General features: G+C 37.1%; 1 protein-coding gene across 2 annotated transcripts in view; it reads left to right on the forward strand.

Moving 5' to 3' along the window:
- The first annotated feature begins 404 nt into the window (after positions 1-404).
- Positions 405-17,450, forward strand: part of STYX (serine/threonine/tyrosine interacting protein) — a 37,573-nt gene continuing 20,527 nt past the window's right edge. The window contains exons 1-3 of one of the 2 annotated variants that reach the window (XM_060619861.3): positions 405-821; positions 13,325-13,357; positions 14,855-14,908. In XM_060619861.3, the coding sequence (XP_060475844.1) occupies positions 765-821; positions 13,325-13,357; positions 14,855-14,908 (144 nt within the window). In that variant the 5' untranslated portion in view covers positions 405-764. The remainder of the gene's footprint in view (positions 822-13,324; positions 13,358-14,854; positions 14,909-17,450) is intronic. The other variant, XM_060619860.3, reaches the window with a different exon arrangement.

Raw genomic sequence — 17,450 nt, forward strand, 5'->3', positions numbered from 1 at the left:
TTTTCTGTGTAGCATAACACAGTTTTAAGATGAACTCTTCATTTATTACTCTTTCGGTTATAACCTCACCACAGATTGCGCAGGATTCTGAGGGGAGAAAATACAGTTTTCCTTTCGGATGCCAGTCTCTGGTGGCTAGGATGTTTGCCGGTTCTTACACTACAGATTTGCGTCCTCTCTGGGAAAGGTTAGAGCTGGTGCGGTTGGTCCCACTGCCTTTCCCAGGACCTTCAGTCGTTGCCCCCTCCTGCCGCAGCCCCACCTCCTCCACACCCGGTGAGCTTCGGCCGTTTCTCCTCCGAGGCCCCGCCCCCCGCGTCTGCGCTCTGGCGGAGGGGCGGGGCAGCGGCGCGCTGACACCTGGCGGCCGCGGGGGGCGGGCCGAAGGCAAGCGTGGGCTGGGATTGGCTGGGATAGCGAGGGGTGGGGAGGGGGGAAAGGAGGGGAGACGGTTGTAGGGCTCTTGCTAGTGCCCGAGCCTGTGCGGCCTGAGGGGCGCGGAGACTCAGGGGGAGGGAGACGGCAGCAGCATGGCGGCGGGGTATGAGCCGCCCAACCCTCCTCTTCCCCGCTGTCGCCGCCGTCGCCGCCGGAGTCGCTGGGACCCTTTAGTCTGCGTGTGTTAGTTGTAAGCCCGCTGCCCGCCCGTCAGCCCTCTGGCCCACCCGCCCTCCTCCCTATCTCTGTCACTGGCAGCCCGAGGGTCGGGCGGGCCGGATAAAACTCCCTCTCCCACCCCGCCCACAAGCCTCGGGGCCCGGACCATGGAGGACGTGAAGCTGGAGTTCCCCTCGCTCCCGCAGTGCAAAGAAGACGCCGAGGTGAGTTTGTCCAGTGACTGCCACGCACAGGCCTTCCCGTGCGGCTCTTCGGCCGCGGGGCGACCCCAGGCCCCAACCGTCGAAGTCCCCAAGCTCCACCGGAGCCCTGTTGCCTCCTGAGAACGTCCTGGGACCTTGGGGAGAAGCGTCACTCACCGAATTCCTTTGACCCTCCTGAGACCCCGGCGGAGGGGCTGCTGGGTCTGTTCTGCTTAATTAAATGGGAAGGGCAAAATTAGTCCTTTCTCCCCCAGGCTCGGCGTTGAGGACTGGCTTTGAGTAAGGTTCCCCTTTTTATTGGCAAGGCAGTACGAGGGTAATGTTTTAAATTTCAATTTGAGGGATATATTTGGTGTCATTCGCATGGGGGACACATGGTCCCACATGTGAGATAGATCTGGGGCCTGAGCTTTCCGAGTGCGCCTTCAAAAAGTTTTCCAAAGTAGTTGTTTTGTTTTGTTTTTTGGTATTTTTGAGGGAAAGCCGTGACCCGCAGAATAAAATGTCACAAAGCTAGCTCATTTCAATCTAAAAACTTCAATCATGAAACTTGCCCTTTGGAGGGCAGTTGTTACTGAGAATGAAATTGGTTTTAAACTGTCCTCCTGATTTCTGATTTGGGCTTCTTTTTACTCCACCTTATATCTTCTTTGACCAACGTTTGTATTGAGTTTTTTCCCCATCTATTGCTAGTTTAAAATACTTTGTGATGTTGCAGACTACTAAATTAGAATTTTCTGAAGACTAAATTAGTAAAAAAGACAAGGATACTCAGTTATGCCCTAGTAGGATCAAGATAGAAATTAAAATTTCTAGGTCTAAATATTTTAAAAATAATTGGAAAGTAAAACTTTTTAAGAAACCATTCAGTTTATACCAAATATTCATTTTTTTGAGTATCTTCATTTGGGGTTCACATGTGGAGGGATCCTTTGCTTGTGGTAGTAGTCTTTCAGAAATTCATATTTTAAGAGTAGACTCTTAAATAGGAAAAAAAAAAGTTGAGTTTAGGTTAGTCAAAAATGAATTTACACTTTTTTATTTGTTTAATATGGAATAATGTGAATGAGGAATATGCTTTTTGTCCTTAAAAATGATTCAGTGATTTCATCGTGAAAGCAACCTTAGAAATAATGTAGAACATTCTCTCTTTTCAGGTGAAGAGAGTGTAGTTTACTGAGAATAAGTGATATGCCAAGTTAACAGTAGCATAAGACACAGTTGAGAACCTTGGTCTCTTGGTTCCTAATTCGTTGTTTTTAATACACCTCAATTTTTCCCTGCTCTAATCTGAAAAATTCTAATTTAAAATGTTTGCAGACTTGAATTTAATCTTTTATTGTGTATATAATATGCCTTATCCCTGTAAAAATGATAGTCTTACTGGGAATATAGCTTTCTTTCCTGTGTAAGGACAGAAGTAATGCTTAAAGCCCAGTAGATAATGATGCAAAGGTTACTTACTGAAAGCCAGTTCATGCCTTTTTACATAGCATTGGATGTTTGTTTTCTTTTGGTTGCAAGTGACAAAAACCAGCTCAGACTAGCTGAAGCGAAAAGAAACGTAGTTAAATCCAGAAAGGTGGGGATGCAGCTGGTCTCAGGGACTTCCTAGACAGTATTATGATGCATCAGAACTGCCTCGGCCCCTTATCAGTGCTTGTCTCTACTTTCGGCATTTCTGCCTTTATTCTGCCTTCTCTGCAGATACGAACTTTGACTGTCAGCTGTTCAAGGTCATACCCTTACAAAGCTTACACATTGAAGAACAACAATATGTGTAAGCTTCAGTATTTGAAGTCTAGAGGATTGGCCTAACCTAGGTCATGTGCCCATCCGTTGGATTAGTCCCTATAGCCAGAATGGAGAAAATACAATGAAGAGCCCAGTATATGACCTAGAATATACCCACTTGTGGCCAGGGGAGTGAAGTTTGTCATTGGTAGCCCTCCCACCAAAATCATAGGGGCATTTCCACAGGAGATGGAAGGTGCTTTCTGGGCAGACAGAACTAGAAATAACCATTAAATAGGGCATATAGTTACTCATGATAAACTAATAAAGCAGTGTTAATTTTCTAATTTGCCATGAAATATGTAAAGTATCAAATGGTCTTATGTAGTTATGATGACCAGCCAATAAGAGTGTTCTTCGACCTAGGAAGCATTTCATTGAAACCTAAATTACAGACCAAATGTTGCTTTAGTAAACATGGAATTCAAGTAGAGAGATTTTTATGCATGCACTTAATGATTGATGTGATCAAGCCATGACAGCTTGATGATCCTATCATCTCTGTAAGAATATTACTTCCTTGTTTCTTGAAACACTGGTCAGGGCATTCTTTTAGGACAATTCTAGCAAAAATTTAGCTGTGTTCAGATTGGTTTGGAAACAGATTGTCACTCCTTTGTTTACAACTTGGCTGTGATTTCCCATTGTTTTGAGGATGAAGTTCAAACCCTTAACTTTAAAAAAAATTTTTTTTAATGTTTATTTATTTTAGAGAGAGCACCAGAAGGGAAGGGGCAGAGAAAGGGGGGGGGGGCAGAAGATCCAAAGTGGGCTCCACGCTGACAGTAGAGAGCCCAATTTGGGGCTTGAACTCAGGAGCTGTGAGATCATTACCTGAGCTGAAGTCGGAGGCTTAACTGACTGAGCCACCCAGGTGCCCAACCCTTAATTAACATCTGCAATGTTGTGTGTGATCTGGCATCTGCCCTTTTTTTTTTTTTTTTTTTTTTTTTGAGTTTGTTTATTTATTTTGGAGAGAGCACCAGTGAGGGAAGGGCAGAGAGCAGCGAGGGAGAGAGAAAGAATCCCAAGCAGGCTCCAGAGAGAGAGGGAGAAAAAGAATTCAAGCAGGCTCTGTGCTGTCAGTGCAGAGCCCTATGTGGGACTCAATCTCAAGAACTGTGAGAACACAACCTGAGCTGGGAGCTTAACCTGCTGAGCCATCCAAGTGCCCCCTGCCTACCTTTCTAACCTTATAATGAGCTACTCTTCCTCTTGTTCCCTTCTCTGTTTGCCCTAGCCATGTTCATCTTCTCTCACTTCTTGGGATGTTTTAGGCCCCACCCCCACCCCAGGACCTTTACATTTGCTATTACCCCTGCTCTGGCTGCCAACACTACACTTGCCCTCACCTAATTAACTATTTGCTTTTCGATTAGATCTCAATTTAGGTAACATTTTTTCAGAAAGACGTTCCCTGATTTTGCCAACTCCTCCTGTTCACAGCCCCCCCCCCCCCCCAATAGTTTAATCCTGCAGGTACACAATTCTCTGTAGCACTTGGTATTTTTATACCTTCCTTGTAACAGATATCATACTGATGGTTTTCCTTAATGTCTATTCTCCATATAGACTGAAAGTTTCCTAAGGGAGTTTATTCACCAAAATGTTCTTGCCTTATTCCCCACTGTTTCTTGCACTTACTCCCCACTGTTTCTTGCACTTACCACAGTGTCTGGTATATACCATAAGCTTAACAAATGTTGAATTAATATAAGAATCTTGGTTGGTTTTGATAGTAGAGTCTTGTGACAAGATTACAGTAGGTTTTTTTTTTTTTTAGATGTGAAGAAGAGAGCAGCTTACACGACCAATTTTTAAATTAAAAAAATTTTTTTTTTACATTTATTTATTTTTGAGAGACAGAGCACAAGTGGAGGAGGGGCAGAGAGAGAAGGAGACACAGAATTGGAAGCAGGCTCCAGGCTCTGAGCTGTCAGCACAGAGCCCGACGTGGGGCTCGAACCCACAAACCGTGAGATCATGACCTGAGCTGAAGTCGGACGCTCAACCGACTGAGCCACCCAGGCACCCCACACTACCAATTTTTAAATAAATTAGTTGCATAGTTAGGGCTGTTGGTTTTATAATTCAATAATTGTTTTCTTTTCAGATAGAAAGTGTTATTTATTTCAGTTGCAATTTGGCAACTTAAATGTTACTCTTTCTGTTTTCTCTTTTGACTCCCATAGTACAGAATAAAAAATAGGAATTGCTTCATATTTCTGACTGAAGATCCTTTAAATTTAGAATGTTGCTGTTTAAACCTGACTATAGAGTAGAATTACTCAAGGGGCTTTTAAAAAATAACCATTCCTGGGCCCTATCATCACCTTCTCTGATTTAACTGATCTGAGATGGAACCAGATAATTCTAATGGCAGCTAGGTTTATGAGTAACTGACTTAAAATCATCTTACTTGAATGCCCTTCTGCCTCTCTATATCCCTTCAATATTTATTTATTTATGAGTGCACCTGCATTTATAATCTATTTTGGTATTTTTTTAAATGTTTTTATTTATTTTTGAGACAGAGAGAGACAGAGCATGAGCAGGGGAGGGGCAGAGAGAGAAGAAGACACAGAATCTGAAGCAGGCTCCAGGCTCTGAGCTGTCAGCACAGAGCCTGACGTGGGGCTCAAACTCACAGACTGTGAGATCATGACCTGAGCTGAATTTGGACGCTTAACTGACTGAGCCACCCAGGTGCCCCAATCTATTTTGGTATTTTTAAAGATTTTTTTAAATGTTTATTTTAGAGAGAAAGACAGAGGGTGAGTGGGGGAGGGGCAGAGAGAGAGGGAGACACAGAATCCAAAGCAGATTCCAGGCTCTGAGTTGTTAGTACAGAGCCCCACGCAGGGCTCGAACCCACAAACCGTGAGATCGTGGCCTGAGCCAAAGTTGGACGCTTAACTGACTGAGCCACCCAGGTGCCCTTATTTGGTATTTCTAAATGTTCTAGGTTTTAGCCAGCCTGATACATGTGCTGATAAGAATTAAGTTTTTATTTTATCTAATGGTTACAGCCTGTATCCTTTGCTGAGTTTATTTACTTACTTATTGATCTTTGAACATTTTTATAACATTTCCTACTCCCAACGTTCAATTTCTATCCCATCAATGCAATTGTATAGCTCATGTAACTGCATTTGTATGAGAAGGAAGGAGAGAACCTGAAAGAAGTTTTAATATGCCGTACCTTCTAGGTCATATTGATGATTGAAGGATTTTCACTTGTGAATTAATTTTCACCAGAAGCATGATATATATCACAATTAGGGGTATTTTGGTTTAGCTGGGTTGCTTTGGTTTGAAAAATGTAGTTGGACTGCTTAACTAATCATCTGTGTTTGGGAAACCAATTCTACTAATTAACTATAGTAGTAATTCATAATAGATCATTGGGAATTTGCCCTATTACTACTGCCATATCTAAAAGATGGATTTTAGCAGCAGTGTGGGCAGGCTGAGATTAAGATTGAGTGTAATATAGGTTTGGTTGTAATATAAGATATGGTTAGAAACATGTTCAGACAGATGGATGTCTGGTAGAACAAGACAGTGAGCATGAATGACTTAAAATCTTGGTCTAGTATTCTAGAGGCATAGGCAGAATTGGTAGACAAGGCAGGATTAAGATTTGTTTTGCAGAGTAATAATCAGGACTAGGTAAACAAAGATGATAGGCGCTTGAGATCAAAATCTAATGCTAGCACTAGGAATAGTTAATGACATTTTCTGTGAGAGAAAGCCTTTTCGATTTCAAAGGATCCATACCTATTACAGCAAGTCTGATGGTCACAAAAGTAGGCTATGTGCTTATTTGTTAGGTGTATAGGAATAATTTTTCATTCTCTCCTGCTGTACAACTTGTTTTTTACTCCTGTAATGTCTTCCTTATATAAATATAGCATACACGTTCCATTGTATACAACCTTTTGGAAGTTCAAAATTTCTTTGAAGCCTCTTGATTCACTTAAAACTTCAGGTAAATTTTGCACTCTGTCCCATATGGTCATGTTTGTTTTAGTATAAAAATATTTTAAAGTATAGTGAAGATACTTTTTCTCCAAAAAGAAAAATTTTCTTGGTAAAATTGATATATTCTAGAAGGAAGCACATTTATCCTGTGTCTTTGAGTGCCTTCTGACATGTTTATTGTGAGATATTCCCTGGAATATGTCCTCCTGTTTTTCTTTTTTCATGCATAATTTTTAGAGATTTCATTTGAGATAAACTCAAAAGTACACATTTCTTTAATCACTTTTCTTCTTTCTGGCAGCTCTGACAGGTTTCCTCAGGAAGATAAGGCTGTCAGACTAATCAAGAATCTTTTTTCTTTTTTTTAAGAAAGGGGAAAAAAGAAAGATCCATAGAATCTAGTGCCATATATCTCCAAAATGCCTGTCATGTACTTATGCTGTGGCAGGCACTATGCTCAGTGTTAGGGGTACCAAGATGAAAATGACAGTCTTTGGCCTAAGTTCTTTAAAAACTTTTCAATATAAAAGGTTATAACATATTGGTAAGTTAAAGAAGCACATGAACATTCATGTGTTCAATGTACAAATTGATTACATTTCCCCCTCTTTTGGCTTGGAAATTATATACTTTATTTCTGTTAATCCCTATTTTAATAATATAATCATTTTATGTAGTCAATATTTGTTTGATTACTGTTTGCTATATAGTTCCTTCTTACATTGAGAGGCTGTTGGGTGTCAGTTTTTCTGGAGTCAGACTGCTTTAACTCAGTTACTTAGGCTCTGTACCTAAAGTAGAAATGAAAGATAGAGAAAACAATACCATTTCAAAAATATGTTTTGGAAGTTCCTTTAATAGGAGTCTACTGGTAGTAAACTCTCTGTTTTTGTTTGAATGGAATCAATCTTCTTTCTCACTCTTGTTCTTGAAAGATGATTTGCTGAGCATATATTCTAGGTTCACCATTATTTATTTCACTACTTTGAATGCATTATTCTTCAGTCTTTTATTCTTGCAGTTGAGAAGTCAAGGACAGTCTAATTGTCTTTCTTTTGTATTTAATATCTTGGTTTTGTTGCATGCTCTCTTTTCTTAAGTAGGAGTAAAATTTATACAGAGTGTAATGCACAAATATTAAGTCCACAATTCAGTAATTTTTATTAAATATATACACCAGTATAATCCTACTCTTATCAGGATATATACCAGTTCTATTAGTGTAGAAAGTTATTTCATGTTCATTTCCAGGCAATCCCTACCCTGCTCCACAATAGGCATTGAATAATATGATTTCTGTAACCATAGTTTAGTTTTATCTGTTCTTGAACTTTAAATAGAATCGTGTAAAGTGGACTCTTTTGTTTATGGCTTTTTTAATTTAACATAATATGTGTGAAATTCACCTATGTTGTACTTATGGGTAGTAGTAGATTTTTTATTGCTGAATAATATTTCATTGTATGAATATACAGTAGACATTTGGGTTTTTTGGAGTTAATGATGGATAAAGGTGCTTTAAATAGTCTTGTGTAAGTCTTTTTGTGGAGATATGTTTTTATTTCTCTTTGTTAAATCCTAGGAGTGGAATTGCTAGATTATAGGGTAGCTGTATGTTTATCATTTCATTTTACACTCCAGTTAGCAATGTTTGAGACTCCTAGTTGCTCCACGTCATCACTAACATTTGTTGTTGTGTTTTTAACTTTAGCCATTAGTGGTTATGTAGTGGTATCTTGTGCTTTTAATTTGAATTTCCCTAATGACCAGTGATGTTGAGCACCTTTGTGTGCACTGTTGGCCATTTATATACCTTCCATGGTGGGATGTCTGTTCAGTTCTTTTCCCATTTAAAAAATTGGGTTGTCACTTTATTGTTGATGCAATATTTATGTATTTTGGATATACGTCTTTTGTTGGGTATATAAATTACAAATATTTTCTTTCAGTTTGTGGCTTGCTTTTTTGTTTTGTTAGCAGTGTATTTCATTGAGCAGAAGTTTTTAATTTTCATGAAATCGAATTTATCAAAATTTTTTTCCTTTATGCTTAGTATCTTTTGTGCCCTCCTTAAGACATCGTTGCTTTTCCCAAAGTTGCAAAGATATTCTGTTTTCTTCTAGAAGTTTTATCATTTTTGCATTTATATTTATACACATACACCTTTTTTTCCCCCATTTATTGAACAAATATGTATTGAGTGCATACTGTGTGCCAGGCACTGTCATCAAATGTTGGGAATACATACAACAGTGAAGACAAGATGTTTGTATGTGAGGAGGGTTTAGAGTGGGAGGTGATGAGGGGTCAGGATCAAGATTTATTTTATTTTCTAGATATTTGTCTAATTGTTCCAACACCATTTGTTGAAAGATTTTTTTTTTTTTTCTACATTGAAATGCCTTGTTATCTTTCAGGAAAATTAATTGAGTGCATATATGAAGGTCTTTTGGACTCTGTTCTTTTCCATTTCTCTCTTTGCTTTTAGTGTGGAAAAAGAATTTCTTCTCTTTATGTGTGGTGTGCTCTATTTAACTTTGTATTTCTTTCCTTTATCTTGCTTGGGAATTGTGGAGCTACTTATTTCTGAGGTGTGGTGTCTTTAACCAGTTTTGGACAATTCTTATTAATATCTTGTGTAATTTTTTTTTTTTTAATTTTTTTTTAACGTTTTATTTATTTTTGAGACCGAGAGAGACAGAGCATGAACAGGGGAGGGTCAGCGAGAGAGAGACACAGAATCTGAAACAGGCTCCAGGCTCTGAGCTGTCAGCACAGAGCCCGACGCGGGGCTCGAACTCACGGACCGCGAGATCATGACCTGAGCCGAAGTCGGCCGCCCAACCAACTGAGCCACCCAGGCGCCCCAGTATCTTGTGTAATATTATCTCTCCTTTATTTTCTCTCCCTTCTGAAACTTAGATTTTATGGAAGTTAGACTTCTTAATTCAATCTTAATAAGTCTATTAACTGATCATATTTTCCAACATTGAATTTAGATCATTTTTTCAATTCTATTTTCCAGTTCACAAGTTCTCTCTTTGTCTACTGTTTAGTCTATCCACTGATTTTATTTATTTATTTATTTATTTAATATTTTATTTTTATTTTTGAGGGAGAGAGAGACAGAACACGAGTGGGGGAGTGTCAGAGAGGAGACAGAATCCAAAGTAGGCTCCAGGCTCTGAGCTGTTAGCACAGAGCCCCACGTGGGGCTCAAACCCATAAGGCCTGAGCTATGAACTGAGCCGAAGTCTGCTGCTTAAACCAGTATTTTCCTCCTCTTAAAATTTGATTCTTAATTGTGAGCTCATTGGAATCCATCTCTGTGAATTATTTCTGATCTAGGTTTAGGGTATGCTTCTCCAGAGAGAAAATGCATTTGTTTTTTCCAAGAACCCATGGACATGATCTACCCAGGACCACTTGACATTCAATTTTCACTTGACCTCACAAAAATAATTGAATTCTAATGCCAAAGTTGAGCAAAGGCCAGGTTGTGGCCACCACTACTACCACATTCTACTCAGAGCCAAAGCTCAGAAAGGCAAAGGTACTCATTTTCTGGGGATGAGGTGAGTCATCCCCCACCCTCCCTGCCAACCTCCCCAGTTTATCATTCACTGAGAGTGTTGCCTTTTGGGTGTTTCTCATTTACTGAGAAACACTCTCATTTACTGAGAGTGTTTATCCACTGAGAGTGTTGCTTTTTGGTGTTGATCTGACTTCCCTCTTGATCAGGTCCTAGGCTCTGTCTTATGTCTCACATATACAGTGTCATTTAAATTAAGGCCATGGTGAGGATGTGGAACAGCTAGAACTCCCATATGTTGCTGGTGAGAGTGTAAATTGGTTTTGGAAAACTTTTGATAGTGTCTAGTAAAGCCAAAAATAGGCCTACTCTGTGACCTAGTAATTCCATTGCTACTTTTTTTTTTTTAAAGATTTTATTTTTTAAAGTAATCTATACACCCAATGTGGAGCTTGAACTCACAACCCCAAGATCAAGAGTCACATGCTCTTCTGACTGAGCCAGCCAGGTGCTCCTCCATTGTTACTTTTATATCCAAGAGAAAGACATGCATGTGTGTATCAAGGGGAACATAAAATAATTTTCATAGCACCTTTATTCTTATCTGCCCAAACCCTGAAGCTACTTAAATCTCCACCAACAGGATAATGAGTAAATTGTGGAATATTCATACAATAGTATACTGCACAGCAATAAAAAGGACCAAACTACTAACATATGCAACATGGATAAATCTCACAGGCATTAGGTTGAGTGAAAGAAGCCAGACATAAAATAGTACTGTTGTGATTCCATTTATATTTGGTTCAAGAATAGCTAAAACTAATCTATATTGGTAGAAGTCAGTGGTCACCTCTGAAAGAGAGGGTTTTGACTGAGAAGAGAAAGGAGGGAACTTCTGGGATAACAGAAATCTTGATCTGGATGGTGATTACAAGGATATATTGCTTGTAAAAATTCATTGAGCTCTACATTCATATTTGGGCATTTTAACACTTCATTCTGTGTTCTTTTATACTCCCATTTTAAAAGAACGAAGGTAATAAGGCCATGAAAGATTAGTAGATCCTCTCAGGATATGGCTTCTCAGGTTTATAGTCTATTTCTGCTACATTGCCAAGATCCATTTTCAACATGTAAAACAAAAAATACTTAGTTTCTCCTCTTTATTAAAAAAAAAAAAAAATTGCTGGCTGTCATTGCAGGAGTACTATTCTGTCTTTTCTGTAGCCAGACTCAAGAAGTTTGCTGCTTGGGGTACATTAAATTGAACACAACCCAAGGAAGTGTTGAAAGCAAAGAGTTTTTATTACTTGTCGCAGGTGAGGAGACAGGGAAATGGCTCTCAAAGCACTGTCTCCCCTTGGGGTTCATGCATGAAGCTTTTGTTCAGTGTGCTAGGAAACAGAGCCAGGATGCTTGATACATTAAGGAACTTACATATATTTTGTTACCTAGGCTCTTGGGTTCAACTTTGCCTGCTTAAGTATGTCAATATACTAGTGCATACATTGTATGTTCAAAAAATGGTTGGAGAACCTTGCCCATAGGAGATCTTAGTCTTATAATGAGCTAAAGGTAACTTTAAGGGCAACTCAGGGCACTTCTACATAGGTCAAAAGCTCCAAACTGGGTCAAACTGGCTCAAACTGGCTCATGCAAGGAGGTAACTCTGGTGGAACACCTAGCCATAGCTGCTTGTTCTGCAAAACACCACATTCTTTCCTGCTTTCCTTGCTTTTCCCTCTTCTCCCTCCTCCCATCTGCTGATAGCTTGCCAGCCCTCTGATAGGGGTAATTCCCCATTGCATCCTAGCTAAGATGGAATTCCATTACAGGTATATAATATTTCTACCTTATGTGTTAAAAATACTTTTCTAATTTAGAAGATCTAGGTGAAGGGTAAGGGGAATTCCTTGCACTATTTTTAACTTTTCTGTAGTCCTAAAATTATTTAAAAATGAAAAAGGTTTTTTATCTGTTTAAATGAATGTTTAAATGAAGTGTATTTGACATAGCGTTATATTAGTTTCAGGTGTATTACATTGTGATTGGACATTTCTGTATTTTTAAGTAATCTCTACACTCAGTGTGGGGCTTAAATTTACAGCCCCTTGATCAAGAGTCTCATACGCTACCAACTGAGCCAGCAAGGGACCCCTGGACAGTTCTGTACATTACGCAGTGCTCACATTGATAAATGTAGTTAACTTCTGTCACCATACAAAGTTATTCCAAATTATTGACTATCTTCCCTATGCTGTACTTTTCAACTCCATAACTTATTTTATAACTGGAAGCTTATACCCTTTGATCCCTTTCATCTGAAAATAAAAGTTGTGTTGTTGTTTTTTTTTTAAAGCTTTTCCAGTTTTAACTTTAGGAAGCTCATTTCTATTTATAATTTTGAGTTTTAAGCAGTCAGGTTAGAAACTTGGAATGCAGTCCATTTACAAATGAGGATTTGATTCTTTATCATATCAGTTCACTGGAATTGCTTTTTTCTTGTCCCAAATTTTAAAATGTTTTCTGTCTTTTGCCATTGGCATTTTGCATTATTTTCCAACTTGTTTATATTGATCTGCATTCCAAAAAACAGGATGAATTCTTTACTTCCATGAAATGTATATTTAAAAGGAATTGAACTGAAAGAATCTTAAGATGAAGTAAGGTATGCGAAAGCCTGTTTGATAAGCATCTAGAGGTTTAGATCAGGGATGGCAAATACCTATTACTTAACACTCTTTGAGTCCATTGCAGATACTGCTCATTGATCAGAGTACTCATCTTCCAGAGTCTTTGCTCACAGTGTTTTAGCTATCTACTGTCAGTTGATTAGAGTTAACTGAATGACAAAAAGCTATTTGACATTTCTGACTCGGTGGATCAGTTTTTGGGAGAAATTTCTGGAATATCCGTTCTTTTAGTTAATGAGCTATTCTATCCGTTGTATGAAGTAACATAATCATAATTTTGGAAGCCCAGTTACCTAAAGAATACCTTAATCGTTGTTTCTTGCACTTAAATTTTTAGGTGTTTGTGAAGCCAATTGAATCTATTCATAGAATATTAAGTATAATGTATTTTTTTTTTTTAATCCATACACTTGTATGTCACATCTTAAACTTTTAATTGGGTAACATTTTTCATAATGTTATTTATTTTTATTCTTGGGTTTTCTTTCTATTTTAAGGAATGGACCTACCCTATGAGACGAGAGATGCAGGTAAGATAACCTTTTTGTTTATTCAGGCCAGTCCATATTATTATTATCATCAAATAACTGATTTCACAAAGGATTTAAGACCTGTTGGCTCATGATCTGTAGGTTCCTCATTGAGTATTTAAAAAATCAACATATTTAAAGGTTAACATTAAAAAATGGGAAATGAATTGTTGCCTTTCTTCCTTATAGTAGAATCATGGTTATATATATATATATACACACACACACATATACATACATATATGTATGTATATACATATAAATGTAAATATACATATATATATTACCATGATTCTACTATATACATACATACATGTATGTGTATATATATGTGCTGAGTCACTGTTTTTCCTTATCTGAAAAATTGGATACAATATTTATATTTCTGTTGAAAACAGTTTGCTTTCTGTGTTTGGCTGGTTTAGACAAGTCTATAAGATTTGACTATAAAGCAAATCACTCTTGAGTAATTGTTCCTCTTTGTGTCTGATTTCCAGACACAACTTCCATAATGAAGTCCTCCAGAAGACTGATTTGAATACTCCAAATGTGGAATAATAAAGTGATAGCTAACCTTCATAGCAGTTTGTTTTTCTTTTGCATTTGTTACTTACAGTCACTCTGCTAGCCCTAGAATCAAGCAGTGTCTCCTGTTCCTAGAAATACCTTGACTTTTAAAAATATGTTTCCTTTCTCTATTAGTGAAAATTCTCTTTTAAAAAATATCTTAGTACCTATGAAGCATTTACTTGGTGCTATGGGAAATGCAAAGGTGAGTAAAATGTAATTTGTGCCCACAAGAAGCTGATAGGAGAAATCAGACCTTTACGAAAATAATTATGATGTTTCATAGAAGAGAACTACAGAATTATACTGTATTATTATCTAGGCTATGGTATAGGTCAACTAAAATCTTTCTATATTGAATTCACATAGAAAAATTTTAATCTAGTATTTGGAAAGTATTTAAATTGCTGAAACTGTCAATAGGCAAGCAGTTGATATTGGTCTTTTTTAAACTTTGCAAGAATACTTTTATTAACTGAAGGAAACAGTTCTAATCTTCTTGTATCTTGTGCTACTTTTGATTTGGCTGAATAAGGTTTTGTGTAATTCCAAAGGGGTAATTTTTCTTTATGTCTACTTTATTTCTAGAGTAGAGAATATAAGTAAAATAAGAGATGTGTTATTAATCTAAAAGCCAGTCATACAATATGCTAATTTTATCCAAACTTCTTATAAAAAGCACTGTGGAAGTTCAAATATCTGACTTTTCAGAACTGTATTTAAACTTTAAATGTTTCGTTTGATATATAAAGCAAATCTGCATTTCTCTTCCCGGTCTTCGCTCAGTGTGACTAGGGAATATTCCCTAGATAGCAAGCTTTTTAATAAATTATTATAACAACTATGAAAACTCCACAAGTCCATTTATGTGGTACATAGTTTGTGTATATTTAAATTGTTGATGGTAAATATCTCAATTTTTTTTTCTAGGAAATTTTACCTGGATTGTTTTTAGGCCCATATTCTTCTGCCATGAAAAGCAAGGTATGAATTTTAGATTAAGTTCATCAAGAGACTTTATTAACCAGCTTTTTTGGAATAAATTTTTTTAGTTGTAAGAGAGAAGGTCCACAAATATTGCATGTCACTCTGGAGTACCTGCCTCTTTCCAAATTTTACTGTACCAGTGATTCTCAAATATTTCATCATAAATCACAAATGAGCTTTTCTGTATTAGTTTTTTCATGAATCCATGTGTTTGAAAGATTTACCAATTGATAATTGACCTTTACCCTCTAAAAGATTAGGTATCTGTCATTGCTAATCATATCTCTGAACAGTGAGATAGAATTAAAGCCCAAAATAAGTGTATTTAACATTTTAGTTTATCTTTCCTTATCAAGGGTAAATGTGTGTATATGTGCATGTGTATGCACGTGTTTTAATTGGTAAAATCTTATTTCTGTTTTTCCAAACTTTAGAGACCTAGATGCTCCAGGTTGTAAAGTATTATACCACATATATGTCTCTTGTCTCCTATATAGTCAAACTGAAATGGATTTCTTTAGTTACACATTTAACATGGTAGATTCTTTTTTTTTTTTAATTTTTATTTATTGATTTTTTTAGATTCATTTTAATATATGTAGCAATTTGCCACTTACTAGGGGATTCAGTCTTAGGAATTATGACAGTGCTACTAATTTGCTTTGAGTTATAATGTGAAACAGTGTATCACAAATGTTTTCCCTAATACCTTATTTTGAAGTCACTATTCTTGTGTATGATACCTACTCTACCTATGGTAAGTTTTGTAAAAAAAAATTTGTAGAATTTTTTTTTCTTTTTTCTTTTTGTTTCGTTTTGGAGACAGAGTGTGAGAGTTGGGGGGAGAGAGAGAATCTCAATCCGGCTTCACGCTCAGTACACAGCCCGACGCAGGGCTCAATCCCATGACCTTGGGATCATGACCTGAGCTGAAATCAAAAGTAGGATGCTCAACCGACTTAGCCACCCAGGTGCCTGCAAAACTGTAGAATTTTTAAATCTAATGATTTAATTTAATGTATTTATGAATTTTGGGTGGGTGGGAGTTTTTTTTGTTTTGTTTTGTTTTTTAATGTTAGTTTATTTTTGATAGAGATAAAGGATGAGCAGGGTAGGGGCAGAGAGAAAGGGAGACACAGAATCAGAAGCAGGCTCCAGGCTCCAGCTGTCAGCACAGAGTGCAATGCAGGATGTCGAACCCACAAACCATGAGATCATGACCTGAGCTGAAGTTGGGCGCTTAACCAACTGAGCCACCCAGTTGCCCTTTGGGAGTTTTTTTAGAGTTAGAGTCATTTCTTTGAAACTGGAAGGCTTTTTGACTATTGAGGCATATATAAGAGTAAACCTAGTTTTGATGGTCTACAGCTGGGTTGGAAAGGCACAGTGTTGCTTAAAAAAAAAAAAAGTACTAAGGAAAGGATAGAGTAGTTAACTATAGACTTAACTGATTTACTTAAGACAAACAAAAGCCAAATAATGTAGTATTCACAAAATAGTATTCACAAAAATTGTTAGATTACTTTTTGTATTCCCACAGCATTTTATAAATATATCTATTATAGTATTTGTCACATGAAATTATTTGTTTATAGATTTCCTCAAAACCTCTTTACCATCGCCTTCACCATGGTCTAATTATTAGACTGAGGAAAAGTTTCTATGGCGAAATTTGATTATTTCTCATTTTGAATCACCATAGAACAGCTTGTCTTCCTTTTCATACCATCATCCTAAAAATATGTAACAACAACAAATAATAACAGAGATAAATCTTAGGGAATAAACTCCCTTTCTAATACTTGTTTAGTTAAGCTTATCTTTTATTACATTCAAATACAGTTTTAATAAAAGGGACAAATTGGGGCTCCTGGGTGGCTCAGTCAGTTAAGTCTGACTTCGGCTCAGGTCATGATCTCGTGGTTTGTGAGTTTGAGCCCCTGAGCATCAGGTTCTGTGCTGACAGCTCGGAGCCTAGCGCTTGCTTCAAATTGTGTCTCCCTCTCTTCTGCCCCTCTCCTGCTCATACTCTGTTTCTGTCTTTCAAAAATAAATAAATGTTAAAAAAATTTTTTTGAAAAGGGACAAATTTAGGCTCTTTGTCAGTAGTGAATTGTTTCTTTTTATACAATTTTTTCTGTAGTTTGTAGGTATGAGTAAGTCATAATTTGCTTTATATAAATGAAAATCCATTGGAAAGTAAAAGTATTCTGTATGCTATTACATTTGGGTCCTATTTTGTTAAGGTTTTTTTTTTTTTTTTTTTTTTTTTACTTAGTAATAGTTTAATGTGCCTTCAATATTTGTGTTAAAGCAGATTTTTATCCATAGTTATATATATCTTCCTGTGATTTCTCACATTAATAAAGTATCTTTATATATCACAGATCAAGTATAAAGAATGGATATTGAATACATTTTGACAGTTTAGTAAATGTGAATATGAAACATTGATTAAATATTAATCCTACCAAGTGTTTACCTCCCTTCTTTTAACTCAGGGTACACTCAGGAAATACAAAGATAATTAAACTCTATC

The sequence above is a fragment of the Panthera onca genome, chromosome B3 (assembly GCF_046562875.1).
Source record: "Panthera onca isolate mPanOnc1 chromosome B3, mPanOnc1 haplotype 2, whole genome shotgun sequence".
Taxonomy (NCBI): domain Eukaryota; kingdom Metazoa; phylum Chordata; class Mammalia; order Carnivora; family Felidae; genus Panthera; species Panthera onca.